The sequence below is a fragment of the Pteropus alecto genome, unplaced genomic scaffold (assembly GCF_000325575.1).
Source record: "Pteropus alecto unplaced genomic scaffold, ASM32557v1 scaffold177, whole genome shotgun sequence".
In the NCBI taxonomy this organism is placed as follows: domain Eukaryota; kingdom Metazoa; phylum Chordata; class Mammalia; order Chiroptera; family Pteropodidae; genus Pteropus; species Pteropus alecto.
Window position 1 is genome coordinate 10,822,672 of NW_006442207.1, and position 18,051 is coordinate 10,840,722.

At 43.0% G+C, this 18,051-nt stretch overlaps 1 protein-coding gene across 1 annotated transcript in view; it reads right to left on the bottom strand.

Moving 5' to 3' along the window:
• Window positions 1-18,051, bottom strand: part of SORCS3 (sortilin related VPS10 domain containing receptor 3) — a 523,893-nt gene that overhangs the window by 349,362 nt on the left and 156,480 nt on the right. The window contains exon 2 of the mRNA XM_006920878.1: window positions 3,834-3,901. Within this exon, the coding sequence (XP_006920940.1) occupies window positions 3,834-3,901 (68 nt within the window). The remainder of the gene's footprint in view (window positions 1-3,833; window positions 3,902-18,051) is intronic.

Sequence of the window (18,051 nt, forward strand, 5' to 3'; positions counted from 1 at the left end):
TACTGCGACATCGTTGAATGCTTTTAACCAGTCTTGTCTATTTAGAAGTAGATGGTCTCTGAATTATTAATCCAGTGAGGCAAATAATTATATCACACTGTAACCTGCCAGGGATTGTCATCTTGTCATGACAGCTACTGCTCCAGGCTTCTCTGTTGTACAGAAAATTGAAGAATCACCAAATTCAATTTCAACTTGGTTAAACATGTTGGGCCAAGTCATAAAACCTGAAGGGTGCGTGTTTAATTTACTTTCTTTTCTCTGCACATTGATTTAGCAAGGAAGATCAGCGTGCTCTAGGCTCCAACTGTAAAGTGCAACATCATCAGTCTAGAAAAGAGAATGGAAGACACAGATCTTTAGGCACTGAGCTGGGAAGACAACGAAAAGTTAGAAGATACCCTGAGAGGCCCCAGCAAGTTGGAAAATTCCCCAAAAGTTCAGGAGCGGTCCCTTTCTTCCACCATACTCTATTCAGGGCTCCTAAGCTGGGTTTTATCACACCCATAAACCCTCTAAAACACAACACAGAAATACATTCCTGTACAACATTTACCCAGAGGGAAAGCCCATATACCCACCAGGTTTTCAAATCCCTAAAAGATCACACACCACATGGACTCTATTATATGTAAACTACACCCTGAGCAACCCCGTTTATGTTGGCCCCTTCTGTGAACCTGGTGAGTCCCCAACAATTCCCACCTGGTCCAACACCCAGAGCTCTCCTGCCTCCTGTTTGGCTCCCTTCTCTCTTGCAGCCCAGCCTTGCCTGGACTTTTTCTTGCACTAAGGACATTCTTTCACTCCTCATTTGCCAAATTGCACCCTGCCCATCATTCCAACATCCAGCTCAGAGAATCTTATCCACAAAAGAACAACTTTGACTACGTAGAAATTGATATTCCAATTCCGCCCCCACAGTCAGCATAAGAGACAACATTCTAAATAACTCTCTTCCCCTCCCTAGTCCCTGCCATCAGCCTCTGAAGATCTCTGCTAAGTCCCAGGTAACAAAGAGTACATCCCCTTGGTGCCCCACAATCTCTATCGCATGGACTCCTGCATCAATGGATCCGTATATACAAAGTCAGTAAATGGAATGAAAACTATACAGACACACAGGGTTATAGCAATCATTAATTATTACAATTAAGTGAGCACTTCCTGCACGTGAGTTACTGTCCTAAGTGTTTGTTCATTTATTATTTCATTGAATCCTTCCAATCCATCCATGAATTTATTTAGTGAGCAAACATGAATTAGGTCCTTCCTATGTGCCAGATACTGTTCTGGGTGCAGAGGATACAGCATTAAGTTAAAATGGAAAGAAAATTCTCTCTTTTCCTATAAGCTTAGATGTAAGTGGATGTAGGGAGACAATAAATAAGTCAATAAGCAAACATTTAGTATGCCAGAGGGTAATAAGTGCTATAGAATGATGAAATGTGAAATCTGGGGACTGGCCTCACTGATGAGGCGAACAAAGAAGGAAGGGAAGTGAGGGAATGCCCACCCCTGGGAGAAGAGACCTTGGGCAGAGGAAGAGCCACGTGTAGAGTTCTGGGGAAAAGAGATTGGTGTGCATGAAGAACAGTGAGGACAATGTGGCTGGAGCAAAGGTAGGTTCTGTACTATCTCCAAGTCATATTCAGGGAAACTGAGACTTAGAGAGTGGAGTGAGTTGAATGGTGCCTCGACCTCCCACAAAATATGTCCACCTCCTCCTAATCCCCAGAACCTGTAATGAGGACCTTATTTGAAAAAAAAGTGTCTTTGCAGATGTAATTAAGTTAAAGATCTTAAGGTGAAGTCATCCTGCATTATCTTGGTGGGCCCTAATGACAAATGTCCTTATAAGAGACAGAAAAGGAAAATACACAGGCACAGAGAAGTCCACGTGAAGATGAAGGCAGAGGTTAGAGTAATGCAGCCACAAGAGATGCTGAGAGCCACCAGAAGCTGAAAGAGACATGGAAAAATTCTCCCTAAGCCTCCCCAGAGGGAGTGTGGTCCTAAAAGCACCTCGATGTCAGACCTCCAGCCTCCAGAACTGGAAGAGAATGAATTTCTGCTGTTTTAAGCTACCCAGTCTGTGGTATTTTGCTATGGCTTGCCTAGGACACTGACACAGATAGGTTAAATAAAGTTCACAAAGTTACAGAGCTCTTTGGATGGGCAAACTGGGACTTGAATCCTGACAACCGGATGTCAAGGTGCCCTTAGGGGTCACTCGGCTATCTACTGCCTTTGGTGCACACCAGGGAATATATTGGCTCTGATGACTATGGAACACACATTTGGTCACTTAAGGGCCTCTAGCATTAAGCACCTGGCTATGGCTCCCTGGCTTTGCCTGGCCTCCTTCTAAAACCAGCCCAACGTTCCCGGAAACATGGGCTGCCGTGTATGGCTGTTTCCCATTGTCAAGACAGGATTTTCTGGCTTTTTTCATTATTTGCACTGAGCAGACAGCACAGGAGTCCAGTGCTGCCACCACAGCGTCACTTTGATTGGGCCTAAGGGGAAGGTTTCTGAGGCTCTGATTCCCTTGGATTCCCGCCTGAGTGGAAACAGGCATGCTTTCATCTATTAGAGGCAGCCTGGTTACTTATACCTCTGCCAATTTTCACTGAGCAGCAAAATTAGGTTTTGGACATCCTGCGCAAATGGAAGCAGGCCACAGTCGATATGAGCAATTAACCTCTAAATATTTAATAGATGCTGTGACTTCTGCCTCTTCCTGGGAGAGAGAGACCCCAGCTAGTTCTCTGCAAACAAACAAGTCAGATTAAGAGGAAGCAAGGTACACAGATACTCACTCATGTCCTGGAGCCCTCTGCTCAAGGATCCAGGAAACCCTCAGGAAAGGGCTCTGGGATGATGGTGCAGCCAAGTGAATGGACTTTTGTGACAGCATCCTCTCCAATGTTTACAAATGACAAAGCAAGTGGGATAGATACACCGCTCTCTTGCGTCTCATGAAGAAAATAAGCATGGAGCATGAAGCATCATCTCGCTGTGGCTGATGAAACTTGCTATAGTCCTGTGTGACTGTAGGCAGTGGGGCTGTGAGCCTGCGTGTGCATACAGGTGTGAGGAGGTAGATGAAAGGGTAAGTGCAGGTGTTCCCTCTCCAAGGAAACTCCTAGGTTCTTGGCTTCATTCATGACTTAACCCACCTGCATCCATCTTCTCCCCGCCCAGCATGCCCCAGCGTCCCACGAGGGCTGACTTATCCAGCACACAATGGGCACAGTGCCCAAGGCACAGATGCTTTCATTTCTTAAGTCAAAACCAAAAAAAAAAAAAGTAGGCTGAAAAAATGTTTTAATACATTTGTCTTTATGCTAATGCATTCATAAAATACGTTTTTTCATATTACTTTATGGAGGAAGCTAGAGACCACGAAACCCATGAAAGTCATCACACAGGCCTGATTCCTACATGGCTCTGTTCTCACAAGTACCGGCTTCTCAAAAACGACAGCATCTTACAGACACAAAGGACTGAAAACAGTCCCTCCTACAGCGGCTCCCCTTGGGTCAGGCGTGCTGCCCTGATCCCTCCAACCAGACCCTTGCTCATTGGTCAGGAATGCAGAAGTGCCAACACTGCCAAGGAGAAGATGTGACAACGCCCCAAGAGAGATAAGCAGAGCTTTAAGGGAATTCACAGGTCCAGGTCGTTGGTCCCACCTGGGGCATTAAAGAGGGCTTCCAGGAAGAGCGCCATCTTCTGCTCCCTCCCAAAACAGGCCTCCCAGCTGCTTAGCTGGCATTTCTCATGCGAGCCAAGCCGAGTAGCTCCTTAAGAATCTCTAATCCACTTACCTCCAAAGTGAACTCTCAGTCACACTCCCCAGGTTGAAGTCGTACAGCTTCGTCAGGATAAGTATAACCTGTGAGGGGGATAAGGAGGAGGGCAGAGGAGAGGAATGAAAGAGAGGAAAAAAGGAAGCTTACTTTAGTTTGTGTAACAATATACAGTGCATCTCAAATCACCCAGAGGAGGGCTTAGTAGTCATCCATTGAGTTGAGGGGTATTATAGGATCAAGCAAGAGAAAAACATATTAATTTAACGTGGCCCTGTAACTGGTAGCATTTATTTTAATCCCAAAGATGCTTTGCATTTGAAATAAAACACGCCACCAGGAATTAACCGGGTATCTACAGCTGTTTCTCCGTATCTGTCCTTCACAGTCAGGCACGGGCCGGCTGGCTCTGTTCTCTAGCATGGCCACCCGGAGATCAGAGGATAGGCTTACTTTTGATCTGGAGATAACTCGAACTTTCAGACTTGGGCTAAAACGGGAAGAAGGAAGTGGGCCTGATTCTGTCTACAGAGCAGTTCAAAGAGACTTTGTGTTTCATTTACTAGCGCCTCAGCAGCCACAAATACTTGAATGGCAGGCAAACCCAGTCCCCAACATCCTCTGATGCCACCTGCCATCTACCATGCAGCATCTGTCCCCTCCAAGGAGTTAACAGGTCATTGGACTGCACTGGACTCCAAGACCACTTTCCTAACTCTAGCTGAAATCATGAAGCCCAGAGGAAGTCGTACCTGTCAGAGAACTGGAGCTGCCTGTTAGCAGTTTGTTGAAATGGTCTTGGGCTGGTCACTCTGGTCCCATGCCCTTTAAAATTCTCCAGCTAGAGACTCGGATATCAGACATCTCCCTGCCTGCCCCTCATGTGCCTGGACACAGCTTAGGCAAACTCCATACCTACAAGGATGCTAAGCACATGCACCTGAATCGATTTTAATCAAAATGCAGGTGCCTAATATACAGCGTCAGCCTGCACGCGTGATAATCCAGTTACACATAATTGTGTTTATCTAAATTTAATGCACAACTCATTTCACTTTTCTCAGCTCCTTCCCATTCCACAATTTAACTTCCTCCAGTTCATTTGCACCACAGTCATTAAACTCTTTCCAAGATAATGAATTTCTGCTACCAAGATGGGGCTTTCCCAATTCCAAGCATCCATTTAAGATTAAAGAAAAATAATCAGCCATTATATTGAACATTTTTATGGCATTTAACTGACGACAAAACACTCCCTTTGATATTTATTCTCATCTAGCACCCCATGAGGTCGGTCAGCTCTATTTCCATTTCTTTTATGTAAACTAAGAAAAGAATTAGAACCAAGGATGTGACTCATTATAGGTCAAAGAGAGTCCAGGGCAAGGTTGGTTTGGGACATTCAGCTTTTCTGCAGGGCTGTTACTAGAGGACTCATAGGTTTCCTCTCTGATTGCATCCTATGATGAAGATGATGCGTTGGCAAGAAAGAGTGAAGCCAAGAAAGACATCAATGGTGTGATATTTGCAGAATAGTAAAATCTACCAAACCACCTGTCCTATTAGCATAGCACAACAGCAAGGAGTGTGTATTCCAAGCAAAGAATTGCTTCCCACAGTTACCCAGTGATCCTTGCCTCTCCCATTCACGGTAAGTTTCCTCATTTATTACATTCAGGGCCTAATAAAGGGAAGGGACTTAGCCATATCCTCCCCGCAACCAAATATCTGGCAATGTGCCAGATAATTTGTTTTGTTGAATTAATAAACACACACATACTTGCATACAATAGACTTCTCTTCGTTTCACTTTCTTTCATCTGCAAAGTCATTCTCACAGTCATTCTCACAGTCAGTACACAAAAGCAAAGGTGGCTATATGCAAGCCATCTCGAATTCTGGACAGACTCAAAACTATGCTCTTCTAGGAATAGGTCAGCACACCCATCTAGAGCTCTACAGACACAAGTCAGAACATTTCATTTCCTCCCAACATCCAGCCTGCAGGGACATCAAACAACCTCCAAAAGTGCAAAATCCATACAAAGAGAAGAAGGATCTTGGCCGTAAGAGTCCCACTTAATTACTAGAGCTTCTAACAGATAACTAGGTCTGGAAAACCCTTCTAACAACCCAGTCATTCTCATTCTATCAGCCTACTTACCCAGTGCTTGAACCACTCTCTTTCCTTTCCTCCTCCCAGCTTGTCTGTCTCTAATATGTTTCTTGTGCCTCTCATCTCATCTTGATGTTTGCTTCTTAGAGGATCCAGACAGACACACCCTTCCAAACCTGTATTAATATTATTTCTGCCTTCACGGTATATACTTTCAAGTCTGCCTCTCAATGCATGCACTTTCTTGGTTAAAAATCTTTACTGGCTCCCTCGCCTGAGGATGAAACCCCGACTCCTTAGCCTGGTATGTAAGGCGCTCCACAGTCTGGCTCCTCCAACCATTTTTCCCCAGTTTTCAAGAAACTATCCCTTTTTTCAGCAATCCGAGTTTCTCAAGGTGCTGCAAATAATTCAAACCCATTCGCACATCTCTGCTTTCTTTCTTTCATGCTGTACAATTGTATCATTGCCTGTGCCCACCTGTGCATGCCTGCCTCTTGTTCAAGAAACAGCTCGAAACCCACTTTCTTCAGGCAGCCTCCCAGGACTATGCCAGCCATCAGAGTTATTCCTCTTTGAAGTCTTGTCGTGCTTAAAACAAAATTATATGATTTGCTTCTTAATTAAACACTATCTTGATGGTGTTGGGATGTCACACAAGTTAACTTCTCAACTAGATTCTGAACAACTTGAGGAAGGGTTCATGTTTTCTACTTCTTTCTCCCTAGCAGATAGACCCAGCACATCAAAGGCTCCTAAAAATAATCATTTTTAAGTCAATGAAACATAATGGTGTCTGAGTGGTAAATCAGTCTTCAGAAGGGGATGGTATTAATCTAGTCTATCACCCTCATTTTATAGGTGAGGAAATTGAGGCACAGAGAGAGGAAATGACTCAAGTTAAAGTCCCAATAATGTGTGATCTTGACCAGATTCTCAGGGCACTGTTCTTCCTACTCCATGAATAAGACTGGAGCCTAAAAGTCAGATTCCCTGGCCCCGCACCCAGCGAGTTTGACTTAGTGAGTCCTGGGCAGTATCGAGAAACCATGTGGTGATTAGAGGACCACAATCTGAGAAATACTTCATCATACCATGATTCCTCTTCTAATTCTGTGCTGAAATGACACCATCCTTCTACCTTGCTGAGATCCCAACCTAGAAAAGCATCCGTTCCTTTAAATTAGGTTTAATCTAACAAAGAAAGTAGGCAGTAGGAGAGTATGGGAGGACATTTCAGCAAAGTCACCCCCACATTCCCCAGAGGAAAGGTCCCAACACTGAGAATTGGGGACTAGAAGCTTCCTTTCCCCTGGAGCCACCACAGAAGGGCAATAACAGAGCTATGAAGAGCTGATCATCTGACCTTTAGCCTCAGGACATTCTGTGCCAAGCAAACAAAACCAAGACCTAAAGAAAGCCTGCCTTCCCCTGGGTTCTCTCACCATTCAGAGCTTTCCAAAGGTTACCAGGTAGGATGCAATCACAAGAGAAAGAAAGCTAAAAGCACATGCAGTAAACCCACCTAACAAGCCCCAGGCTGCTGGGCGAGTACTCAAGATGGAAAGCGAAGGTGTACACGTGCTCTGGAATCACCAGTGGAAGGACGTGCAGTGCAAGAAGAGTAGAAGACCCAAAACAAAACCTGACTTGACTCGCCTCCAGCAGGGGCCCCCAGAAGAGAGTGAACACTCAAATTCAAAGAACAAAAAGCAGGGAGAAAACATTAATTGTATCCTTACAATGTGCTAAATACTACGCTGGATGCTTCTCAAGCCCCACAACAAACTTTGAGACTGAGCAAGTGTTATGAAATATCCCCATTTTACAGATGAGGAACCTGAGTCCTAAGAGCTCAGCAAGTTGCCCCCAAGGTGCAGAATTAGCAAGGAACAGAGCCAGCATCCCAGGCAGGACTATGTGACTCAACCATGCTATTCCTCTCTAATGCAATGCTCTTCCGTTCGGCAAATGTTTCTCTGAGCTCTCTGTGTGCAAGGCAATGAGTAAGAAGACGGGGAAGAAAAACTTGGCCTCAAATAGTTTATCACTCACTCGTGGAGCCCACGAGTAGTGACTGAGCATCGCTTACGAGAATTAGCAAGGTACCTGCTAAACTCCAACAAGCAATCAGGGAGGAATCCAGAGCTCAAAGCCCAAGGGTGAAGATAATGTCTGATTTCTTTGTTCTTGGAGGAAAAAAATAGGAAACAGAGATGTGTAATAAGAAAAGGAGTAGACAAATTGTTGGGAGATCCAGGTTTGTCAGTGAGCTTTGTCAAATAAGTATCTTTTTGACCTAATTGGCTACAATCCTAGAGAGATTTTAGACAGCAAGAGAAATAAAAATTAGAATAATTCATGAGTAAATAGCATTTTCTCTTAATATAAGCTATACACATGTAGATACACATAAAGTAGTAGAGAAATCCCTCAATATATATGTGAGCGTATATGTAAATATAGCTGGGAAAGCTCATATACATTTATAAAAATTTACATACATAGACACATATATGCACATCTATACATATATTCACATGCATAACCTAAAATTGCCATCTGACATCTTCTCTGAAATAACACTGTTCACACATCTCATATAGCTTTTAACACATTGGGTTAATGTGACTTCTTCATATATTTATCTTGTCTGTTAGATTGTGACCTCTTTGAGGTCATAAATCAGATCTCATTCAACTCTGCTTCCCCAGTACCCAACACAGCTCCGGACATATGGCAAGTACTATACAAGGTCCATTGAATGAATTATAAATGTATGACAAAAATTAAAAAAAAAAGAAGGGATGAGATGATAACTATATGAAAGAGGTACAGATAATGTGCTATAAGAGTTCAAAAGAAGAAGCAATTAAGTCCAGAAAATGAGATCAGCCGTCTTCATGAAGGAGAAATTACATGATCTGGGACTTAAAGCACAGTAAGAATATGGATATATGGAACCAACTCGCCCTCCCTTCCTCCCTCCCTCTTTCTTCCTTCCTTCCTTCCTTTCCTTCTCTTTTCCTTTTCCTTTTTTTCAACTTGGAGACACAGTCAGACTACGCCACGGTAGGAAGGAAGGCACAAAGGACAATGGCTTGACACAGGAAGGACAGAGGAAGCTGACCTTGTTTGTGGTCAACTATGGGCTGATAAAAAGTTTTATAAGAAAGAAGAAGGTGTTGACAATGAGGGATAATATAATGAGACTTAACTATGTATATATAGTGTGTATATATATATAATATATGATTACTATATATTAAGGGACTATATTTAATAATGAACATATAATAAGAGAACAAAAAGGGACATGGCTGGCCTCTTAAAAAATAAATTGGTGCTGTTTTTGTTCACCATCCATCCCGAATTTTCTTGTTCACAGGCATCTAGTGTCTCCTGCTGCCAGATGCTCAAGCCAGCCTTCAGTTAACTCCCTGATCTATAGACACACACAATGCCAATACCTATAGTCTTTATTTCTCATTTTCCCTTCTATCTTTCATTTTTCTGGAGCATAAGATTCTTGGTGACAAAGTAAGCAAAAGAGAAATGATTTCTGTCCTTGTGAAATGTACAGTCTTCCTTAACCTGCCTTCCAGGATTATCTATATTTGAACAAAAAAGTCCAAGTCGCTAGCAAGGTTGGGGTGAGTGATATTTGGGAGTAAGGGAGCTATACTCTTCTCACCCACTTCCTGAGCAAGAAGATGTATCCGCACTCTGAACTGCAGAGAAAGAAGATTCGGTCCCTATTCCACCTGAGACTCCTTCTAAATTTCCCATGTCTAAATTCACTTATCCCCTTGGGTCCAGCTGTTTGCCTTCTGGATGGGGCTCGTGTGGCAGCATGGAAAGAACAGAGTGCTTGCAATGAGGGGGCTGAGCTCTAAACTCAGTCTTACCATATGTGACTGTGCGAGCCTGAGCAACTTATTTACGTTTTCAGAATTTGCTCCAATTTCCTAAAATGGGGATAATGACACACTTCCCCCTGCCAACCTCCCAAGGTTGTTGATTCAAATAAAATAAGGGAAGCTGACCTGTTTTATAAGCTGTTCTATGCAAATATGAGTTATTAGTATGATAATTATTCTTCAGGAGACAAGGGTTCTATGTAATCCTTATTTGGTGAGAGGGAAAGGGGGAATTCGGATTTGAGAGTTGCTAAGCTCCTTTTTAAAAAATATCCATCCATTCTAGACTCCAATGGCAATACAGGAGGCTGCAAATCGGACCCAGAGTGTTCACCCGGCTCCTGAACTCAGCTTCAGAAGGAAGGCAGGAGGCCGCGGGGGAATCCTGTCCTCTGAAAGGATAATGCATAATCTGCACATTCATAAATCACTAGGATGCTCTCGCCCGTGAGCACATTCAGTGAAGTGAGGACCTTTAATGCCTGTAAAATTTTACTCTGAAGGAAAATTACTTTAGTTCATTAAACCCTCCTGAAATATTGGTGCCTTTAAATCATGGGGTTCTCTGTACGTGCCCCTCCAGTTTCCCCTCCCCCACCTCCTACCACCTCATTCTGGCCCTTAACTGATAGTTCGTTGTTTCCAGCCGATTGGAATAGGGACAGTGGCTTTCTTTACCAAAGCAGCTGACCATGGTAACATAGTAAAGATGCTTTACATACTCCTTGGAGATGGTCTACAGGAGTACGTCTTTTAGTCTCAGCAGAGTCTGAATCCAGGGTCCTCCTTCCATCTCCGAGAGATGTACCCAAGGAACAGAAATTCAACATTTGTAGTCCACGGCCCAACCGATCTCCAGTACAAGACTGTGCAGGCACAACCGGGTATCCAGAACTGTGGTAGGTGTTGCCAAATTCAGAATAATATAGACAGTGCTCCCTGCCCATCACGAGTTTACAATCCAGTTGAAAGGACAAGGAAATAGTATAAGAGATACCAAGTTTGTCATATATGATGCAGAGACTTTCACAAAACTTTTGTCCCCTTTTCAGGCTTTTTAAAGGACATTATCATAAACTCTGTGGCTCAAGATAAAACCTCAGCATGACCCTTGATTCCTCATCCCACACACAGCAAGATAAATACTAAGTCTTCTGTAATGTGTGGCTGTCCACTGTATCATCCAATTTCAGGTCCTCATAACTTTTTCATTCACTCACTAACCAAATGGGTATGGAATGCTTCCTGTTTGCCAAGTGCTTTGGATTCAACAGTGAAGAAAATGAACCAGCTTCTTTGCCCTCATAAAGTTTACATTTCAGCAGGGGAGATAAACAAACAAATAAGTAGGTAAATGACATTGTAGTCAGATGGTGGCGAGTGCTATGGGAGAAAAAATGTGAACAGAAGGAGAAGAGTAAGTGCGAATACGCAGAAGCGGTCAGGGGTAAGTAGGCTGCAGCAGTAAAGCAGCAGCCCAGGAAAGTCCAAAAAAAAAACAACTGACACTCATGCAAAACCCTGAATGAGGTGAAGGGATGAAGGCATGTGGCTATCTAGGTAATAAATATTACCAGCAGAGGAAGCAGCGAATACAAATATCTTGAGGTAGGAGTGTGCCTGGCATATTCAAGAAACAATAAGAAGGCCAATGAGGCTGGAGCTGAGAGGGAGTAGAAGGTGATGAGGGCGGGGAGATACTGGGAGACTTTGATCTGGCTGGAACTTGTGAACCATGTAAGGACTCTGGCTCTTGTTGAGTGAGATGGGAAGCTGCTGGAGGATTTTAACAGAGGACTTAAGTTTTCATAGGATCACCCTGGTTGCTGTAGTAAGAAAGGCAGCACAAGGACAAAAGTAAATTAGGATCTTGTTTTAATCATCCAAGTGAATCATGGTATGGGTTAGACCAGAGCGACAGCAGTGGACAGGAAAAGGGATGTGATGTGAAAATAATTGAAGGTAGAGCCAATAGGAGTTGGTGACAAATTGGATATAGGGTGTGAATAAAAGAAAATAGTCAAGAATAACCCTCAGAGTTTGGGATTAGTCAATTGGAGGTACAGAGTTGCCATTATATAAAATGAAGACTTTAGGAGATGGCAGTTTAGAGTAAAGATTACAAGCTTAGCGTTGGATATTGAGTTTGAGGAGCCCAGGAGAATTCATATGGAGAAGTCAAATGGTCAGCTGGATAAATGAGTCTGGAGTTCAGAGAAAAGAGTCTAGGATAGAAATATCAGTTCAGAAGTTGTCAGTGATTAGACGATATTTAAAGACATGAGACTAGAATAGATCGTCGAGAGATGAAGTGTGCACAGAGTAGAGATATGAGGATAGAAAGCTGGGGCATTTCAGCAATTGGAACCAGAGAACTGAAGGAGAAAAGCCAGTTTGTGTTTGGACCTTTCAATATTGGCTCAGTGGACATTTGTGCCCCGTGTGAAAGCTCACCAAATGGTATTTACTACAGAAGAGATTTTCAATAATCGAAAGACAAGATGGCCTTCTGTAAAGTCTTTAAGCCTCTTTCCCCAGCTCCCCCTGTGTTTGCTCTGTGGGCTCCTGTGTAAAGCGGTCACTGCAGCAGAGATAGAGGCTTTGCCTAGACTTAGCATGGACTTCCTTCACCAAGGCTGATGCAGATATTATCACTGCTGAGTTTTCAACTGCCAACATCAGAAAACAATGCTGAGACCCCGCTATGGTACCTAGTGGCAGATTGGTTATGTTTCACCCCTCCCATGACATAGAGGAGCAATTTCTTCTCATTGGAATTGCTTTCTCTGCCTGCAGTGATTATGCTAGAATCAAAATCTTTCAATTTCAGAATGCCTTATTCACTGTCACGGTATCCCACACAACATTACTTCTAACAAAGGAGCTCATTTCACAGCAAATGAAGTGCAGTAATGGGCATGTCCACGGAATTCACTGGTCTCACCACAAACTTCGACACCCAGAAGCAGATGACCTGATACCATGGTTGAATGGATTGTCAAAGACTCAATGACAGGACTAGCCTGGAGCCAACACTCTGAGGTTGTGGTGCTGTCCTCCAGGATGTGGATTTGACCAGTATGTGGTCAAAATATAAAGGTCTGAAACGCAAAGGCGAAAGTGGGAAAAAGAAGCAAAGAGCTTATAATACCCAATAAGCCATCATATGATATTTTCTTCATCTCCCCACAACTTTTGGCACTGTCGATAGAGAAATCTTGGTTCCCAGGGAGGACGTTGTCACCAGCACACAAAACACCTGTTCCATTGAACTGACTGCTTCCCCAACAGAAAAAGAAGGGGTTACTTATGAATAAGGGATAGAAATGAATTCTCATAGCAGCTAAAAGGGTGATTGTTATGTTTATTTACTCTTGGCCCACTTTCTTGCCTATGTATTGGAGGTAACCAGAACTCTGAGAATTATATTTCTAAGACTCACCTGTCATCTATCTGGCTTCTAATTTGATTCTGCCGATTCGAGGGGGATGGTAGTCATAAGGACCAGTGGAAAAGGAAAAAGCTACTCTCTTTACATGTCTGTTTTCTGGTGACAACACAACAGCAGCAACAGAGCAGCTGGTAGCTACAGCATGCTGGGTCTCAGTGACAGGAAGTGCAGGCTCTTGGGTTCCTGCTTATGGAGCTCAGAATACATAGCAGGAATCTGGGTAACGGAAATCCTTGACTTCTTGTACTATTTTTTTTTCTCTTCTGTGCAGGGGTGTAACAGTTTCTGCAATTACCAATCTTTGAGCAACTTTGCCTTTCCAGCCTTTACAGGACTCTTGTAATCTATTCTTGTATTCAATGTCTTCTTTTAGAAATACCTAGAGTCGGAGACCCGCACTGACACAAAATGGTCTATGAGATTAGAGGAAACCCAGGAGAGGGTTCTGGAAGCCAAGTTAAAAAAAAAAAAAAAAGTTTCAAGAAGGAAGGAATTCTCAGCTGTGTGAAAAGCTACTGACAGTTCATGTACAAGAAAGATTTAAAATGGACCATTGGATATAGCTACTAGATGACTGTAAAGGCCTTCAAAATAACTAGTTCGCTCACTGAATTTCTGATCTTCATCCCTCTTTCATTCTTACACCAGAATGACTTTTCTAAAGCAGAAGCTGAATCGTGTTACCTACTGCCAAATAATCTCTAGTGGCTTCACGCTGCCTTTGAGATCAACTCCAAATTCCTCATCATGGCATGACAGATCTTTCTCGACCTGGCCCCAATTGACATTTTAACCCTCTTCTAGAGCCGCTTCCCAAAAATGACATCTAAACTCCAGCCACACCGGAATACCAATTTTTCTCCCTGTTCCATACTCCCATTACCTTAGCACAAGCTCTCTTCTCTCTTCTGAGAGCCCTTCTCCCATTCTCCACCTAAGGAGCTCCTTTTCATTCCGCAAGGTCCACCTCAAAGATCATCAACACTCTGATGTCTCTCTCACCTGTCCTCCAAGAAAGAACCGATTCCTCCCTAATTTCTATTCCCCTAACATGTACATATTTCTAATAACGCTACCCACCTGATTATATTATAATTTTCTATTTGCATATGTACCTCCACGATTAATCGATGTGCTCCTTCAGTACAAACACCTTACTTTTCCTATTATTATATTACAAGAGTATTATTATTCTCTTCCTTAACATGGTACCGATTAACCAACAGAAGTACAACACATTTATTGACTTGAAAGTGGTGCCATGGGCATTCGAAGGAGGAGAAGATGAGTCTGAGCTGGGGTGATGCCCTCATTAGAGAATGAGAGGTGTAAGCGAGATACAAGAGATGGGGGTGGGGTAGCCCACTTCTTTGTGGAGTATTTTGTAAACTTCTTCAAGGTCGTCTCTTAATGAGCTGGACTGCCGAGTCTCTAAAGAAGGGAGAATTCAAAGTGGCTTTTGAAACGACTTCTAGAATATCTGTCTACAAGCAGGTAAGAGAGTAAGAGGACACAAGGACAGGGAGGGAAGTTGGTTAAAGCAACTTTCTAAAATATGACTGTGTTAAGTTTTAAAGAGCGTGTTTTCTCTAGGGACTTCTAGAGAGGACAAAGGTATATACCGACACTTGATGAAATGTAGGTTTAGAAAAACACTGGATCCACATACAAAAGCAAGACTTTATTGAGTAGAGAGAGTAGTTTAGATAAGAGAAGAACAAATACAGAAAGGGCAGAGGTGGGGACACTAATATATACTGAGCACCTCTAAGTGCCTAGCGCCATGCTTGGTGCCCTATGTTCATTACAGAGATAATGGGCATACCCACGGTGAACGGTAGATAGCACCACCCACATTGTCAAGATGAGGAAACTGCCCAGGTCATGTGGCTAGGGAGAGGTAGGAACCAGCACCCAAACACAGGTTTGCCTATTTCTGCGTGATCCAAGGAAGGAATAAGAGATACAGTAATTAATAAGCATGAGTCATCCTTATTTAAAACAGGGCCATTGTTTAGAAAGTACTTTGCAGAATTTGGTACTGTATAAGACAAGTGACAGATCAAGGAAATGGAAATGCAGTGTTGAAACAAGGAGCTTGTGAAAAATGGCTTTTGAATAGTGGGGAGTTTGTTCTGGTTTTGTGTAACGAGACATTAAAAATGAATTAAAAATCCATTCACTCTCATTCCCTAAGGGACTCTGAAAATGAGAGAGACAGCCATCTTTTGGAAATGATTAGGTAGCACTCAAATTCAGTAACAGGGTCAGGACCAAATGACCCCAGAATTCCCCACCAATGTCTATGCCATGATGACAGCTCATCAGAACTAGGGTTAATTAGCTCCAAAGGTGTACCATTAATTAGAGGTCTGATCTCCTACCTTCCTACCTATCACTCCTTCTATCCAACCTCTACTGTGAGGAGGAGGCCAAAGGCAGAAAGAGATGTGAGCAGATGAAAGATGAAATGATGGCTCCAAAGCCAGTAGAGTGACGCTCTCAGAGATAATCATCAACACAGAGGAAATATAAGCAATCAGTTGAAAATGAGCAAAAGCCTTAAGTCTTGGTGTAGAATCCAGGCTTTGTCACTTACTCTCATGTGACCTTAGGCAAGGCGCTTACCCTGTGGACACTCAGTGTCCTCCTCTGGAAAATGAAGCCAATGTCTTTCCCTTCACTGTATTGTGAGGATTAGATAAAAGATATCTCTACCAGGTACATAGTGAGCCCTCAACATATATATTAGGGCGCTTCCATCCCCAGTCTCTGATCAAGCCAAGTCATTTGCCACCCGAGTAGGAAAATGCAATGTCTCTAAGAGAGAGTATGCCACTTCTTTAGTGATGACAACTTGAAGCTCACAAAATAAAGAGCTACCTCTCCAGGCCTCTCACTGACATAGAGATAAAAGCCCAGAGCATTCCCTGAGTGCTGATGTCTGCTTTGTGTGGACATGCATTGACAGCCTTAGCAATGGGAAGATCACAGGTCCATCGAGTTCATTTTTCCTGGTGCGTGATTCTACCCACTTGTCTCATTACATTTCAGGGTCTGTCTCTGCTGCTCTCATCTACAGAAGTACATACTCCCCTTCCTTCTGCCGCTCCTGTCAGGGGCATCATTCCCTCTTGTGTCTCAGGTGCTGAAAGAGCTCTCAGGCAGGCCATTTTAGCTTCTAACCCCAGTGGATTTTCTGGGGATTGGCAATTCCCCAGATTGGAAATAGCTTCCAGCCTGAACTGCTTTAAATGAAACAAAAGGAGGGATTTGACTAGATTGTAAGATGCCTCAGGGCAAAAACACCTGTCTTATTTGTTCCTATACCGTCAGCACCTGGGGCAGTATCCAGCCCATCCCAGATCCCCCAGACACAAGGGTGAAGCAGATGACCTATCACTCAATCTATAATCTGGCATTTATCACAACATAGCTCCTATTCAACCCTACAAATCAGTACAAAGTCTCTCTATGGCAACACTATGCTAAATACTGTGAAGGATGGAGGGATGAGAGACACAAAGTTTCTGACCTAAGGCCCTTTCAGGGCAACAAGAGAGATATACATTTGTACAACTATATTCAGTGAAAGTCAGAATTGGTCTGATTTACACGAGACTGGCTGGAGACATTCCACCTATTGTCTCATGTGAGTTTCACAGTAACCGTGCAAAGTTGACATGGTAAAAAAAGTGATTTCCTAACTGGGATAAAGGAAAGGATTACCCTACATGAGAATTTTTACATAAGGTGATATTTGATCTGGCTCATAGTAAGTGAAGAAGGCAAAGGGCTCTTTAGGCTAAGGAAGCAACATAAAAAACAAACAAACAAACAAACAAAAAAAACACACAATTGGGCTGAAGTTGCCTGACATATTCCAGTAGCAGAGGCTGGTTTGCTGAGGCTAAAGCTTCGGGTGCATAGAGAAGATGGAGACTCAGACTGGGGTCAGATAATGATGGTTTTAAATGTCAACTTTGTCAATTTCCTATTGTTGCTGTAATAGGTTACTACAAATATAGTAGTTGAAAATAACACAAATGTGTTATCTTTCAGTTTGGGGGATTAGAAGCCCAAATAAGTGTCAATGGCTAAAATCAAGGTGTCAGCTGGCTATGTTCCTACCTTCCTTCTGGAGGCTCTAGCGGAGAATCCATTTTCTTGCCTTTTCCAGCTTCTCAAGGCTGTACCTATTCTTTGCCTGATTGCCGCCATCCATCTTCAAAGCCAGCAGTAGCTGGTCAAGTCTTTCTCACATTGCATGACTGATTCTTCTGCCTCCATCTTCCCCATTTAAGGATCCTTCTGATGACACTGGGAACAGCCAGATAACTCTGGATAATCCCTTTATTTATTTCCCCTCCACCATGTAACCTGACATAGTCAAAGAAGGATCAAGACATGGACATCTTTGGGAGGCCGCTACTCTGTCTGCCACACCAGGTTAAAGAGTTTTTACTCTACTCAGTAAATATCACAAAGATGTCTAATGTGCTTGAGCAGGTGAATGATTCACCAGCACATGTGTTTTAGAAACAAAACTGTTCAGAGTATGAAGGATGGTTCAATGAAGATGAAAACCAAGGGCTCAAGTCAAGATAGCAGAGTAGGTAAACACTGTACTTGCCTCCTCTCACGACCACATCAAAATTACAACTAACCTACAGAACAACTATCATTGAGAATCGCCTGCACTATAGCTAAACTGAAGTCCTACAGCCAAGGACATACAGAAGAAGCCAC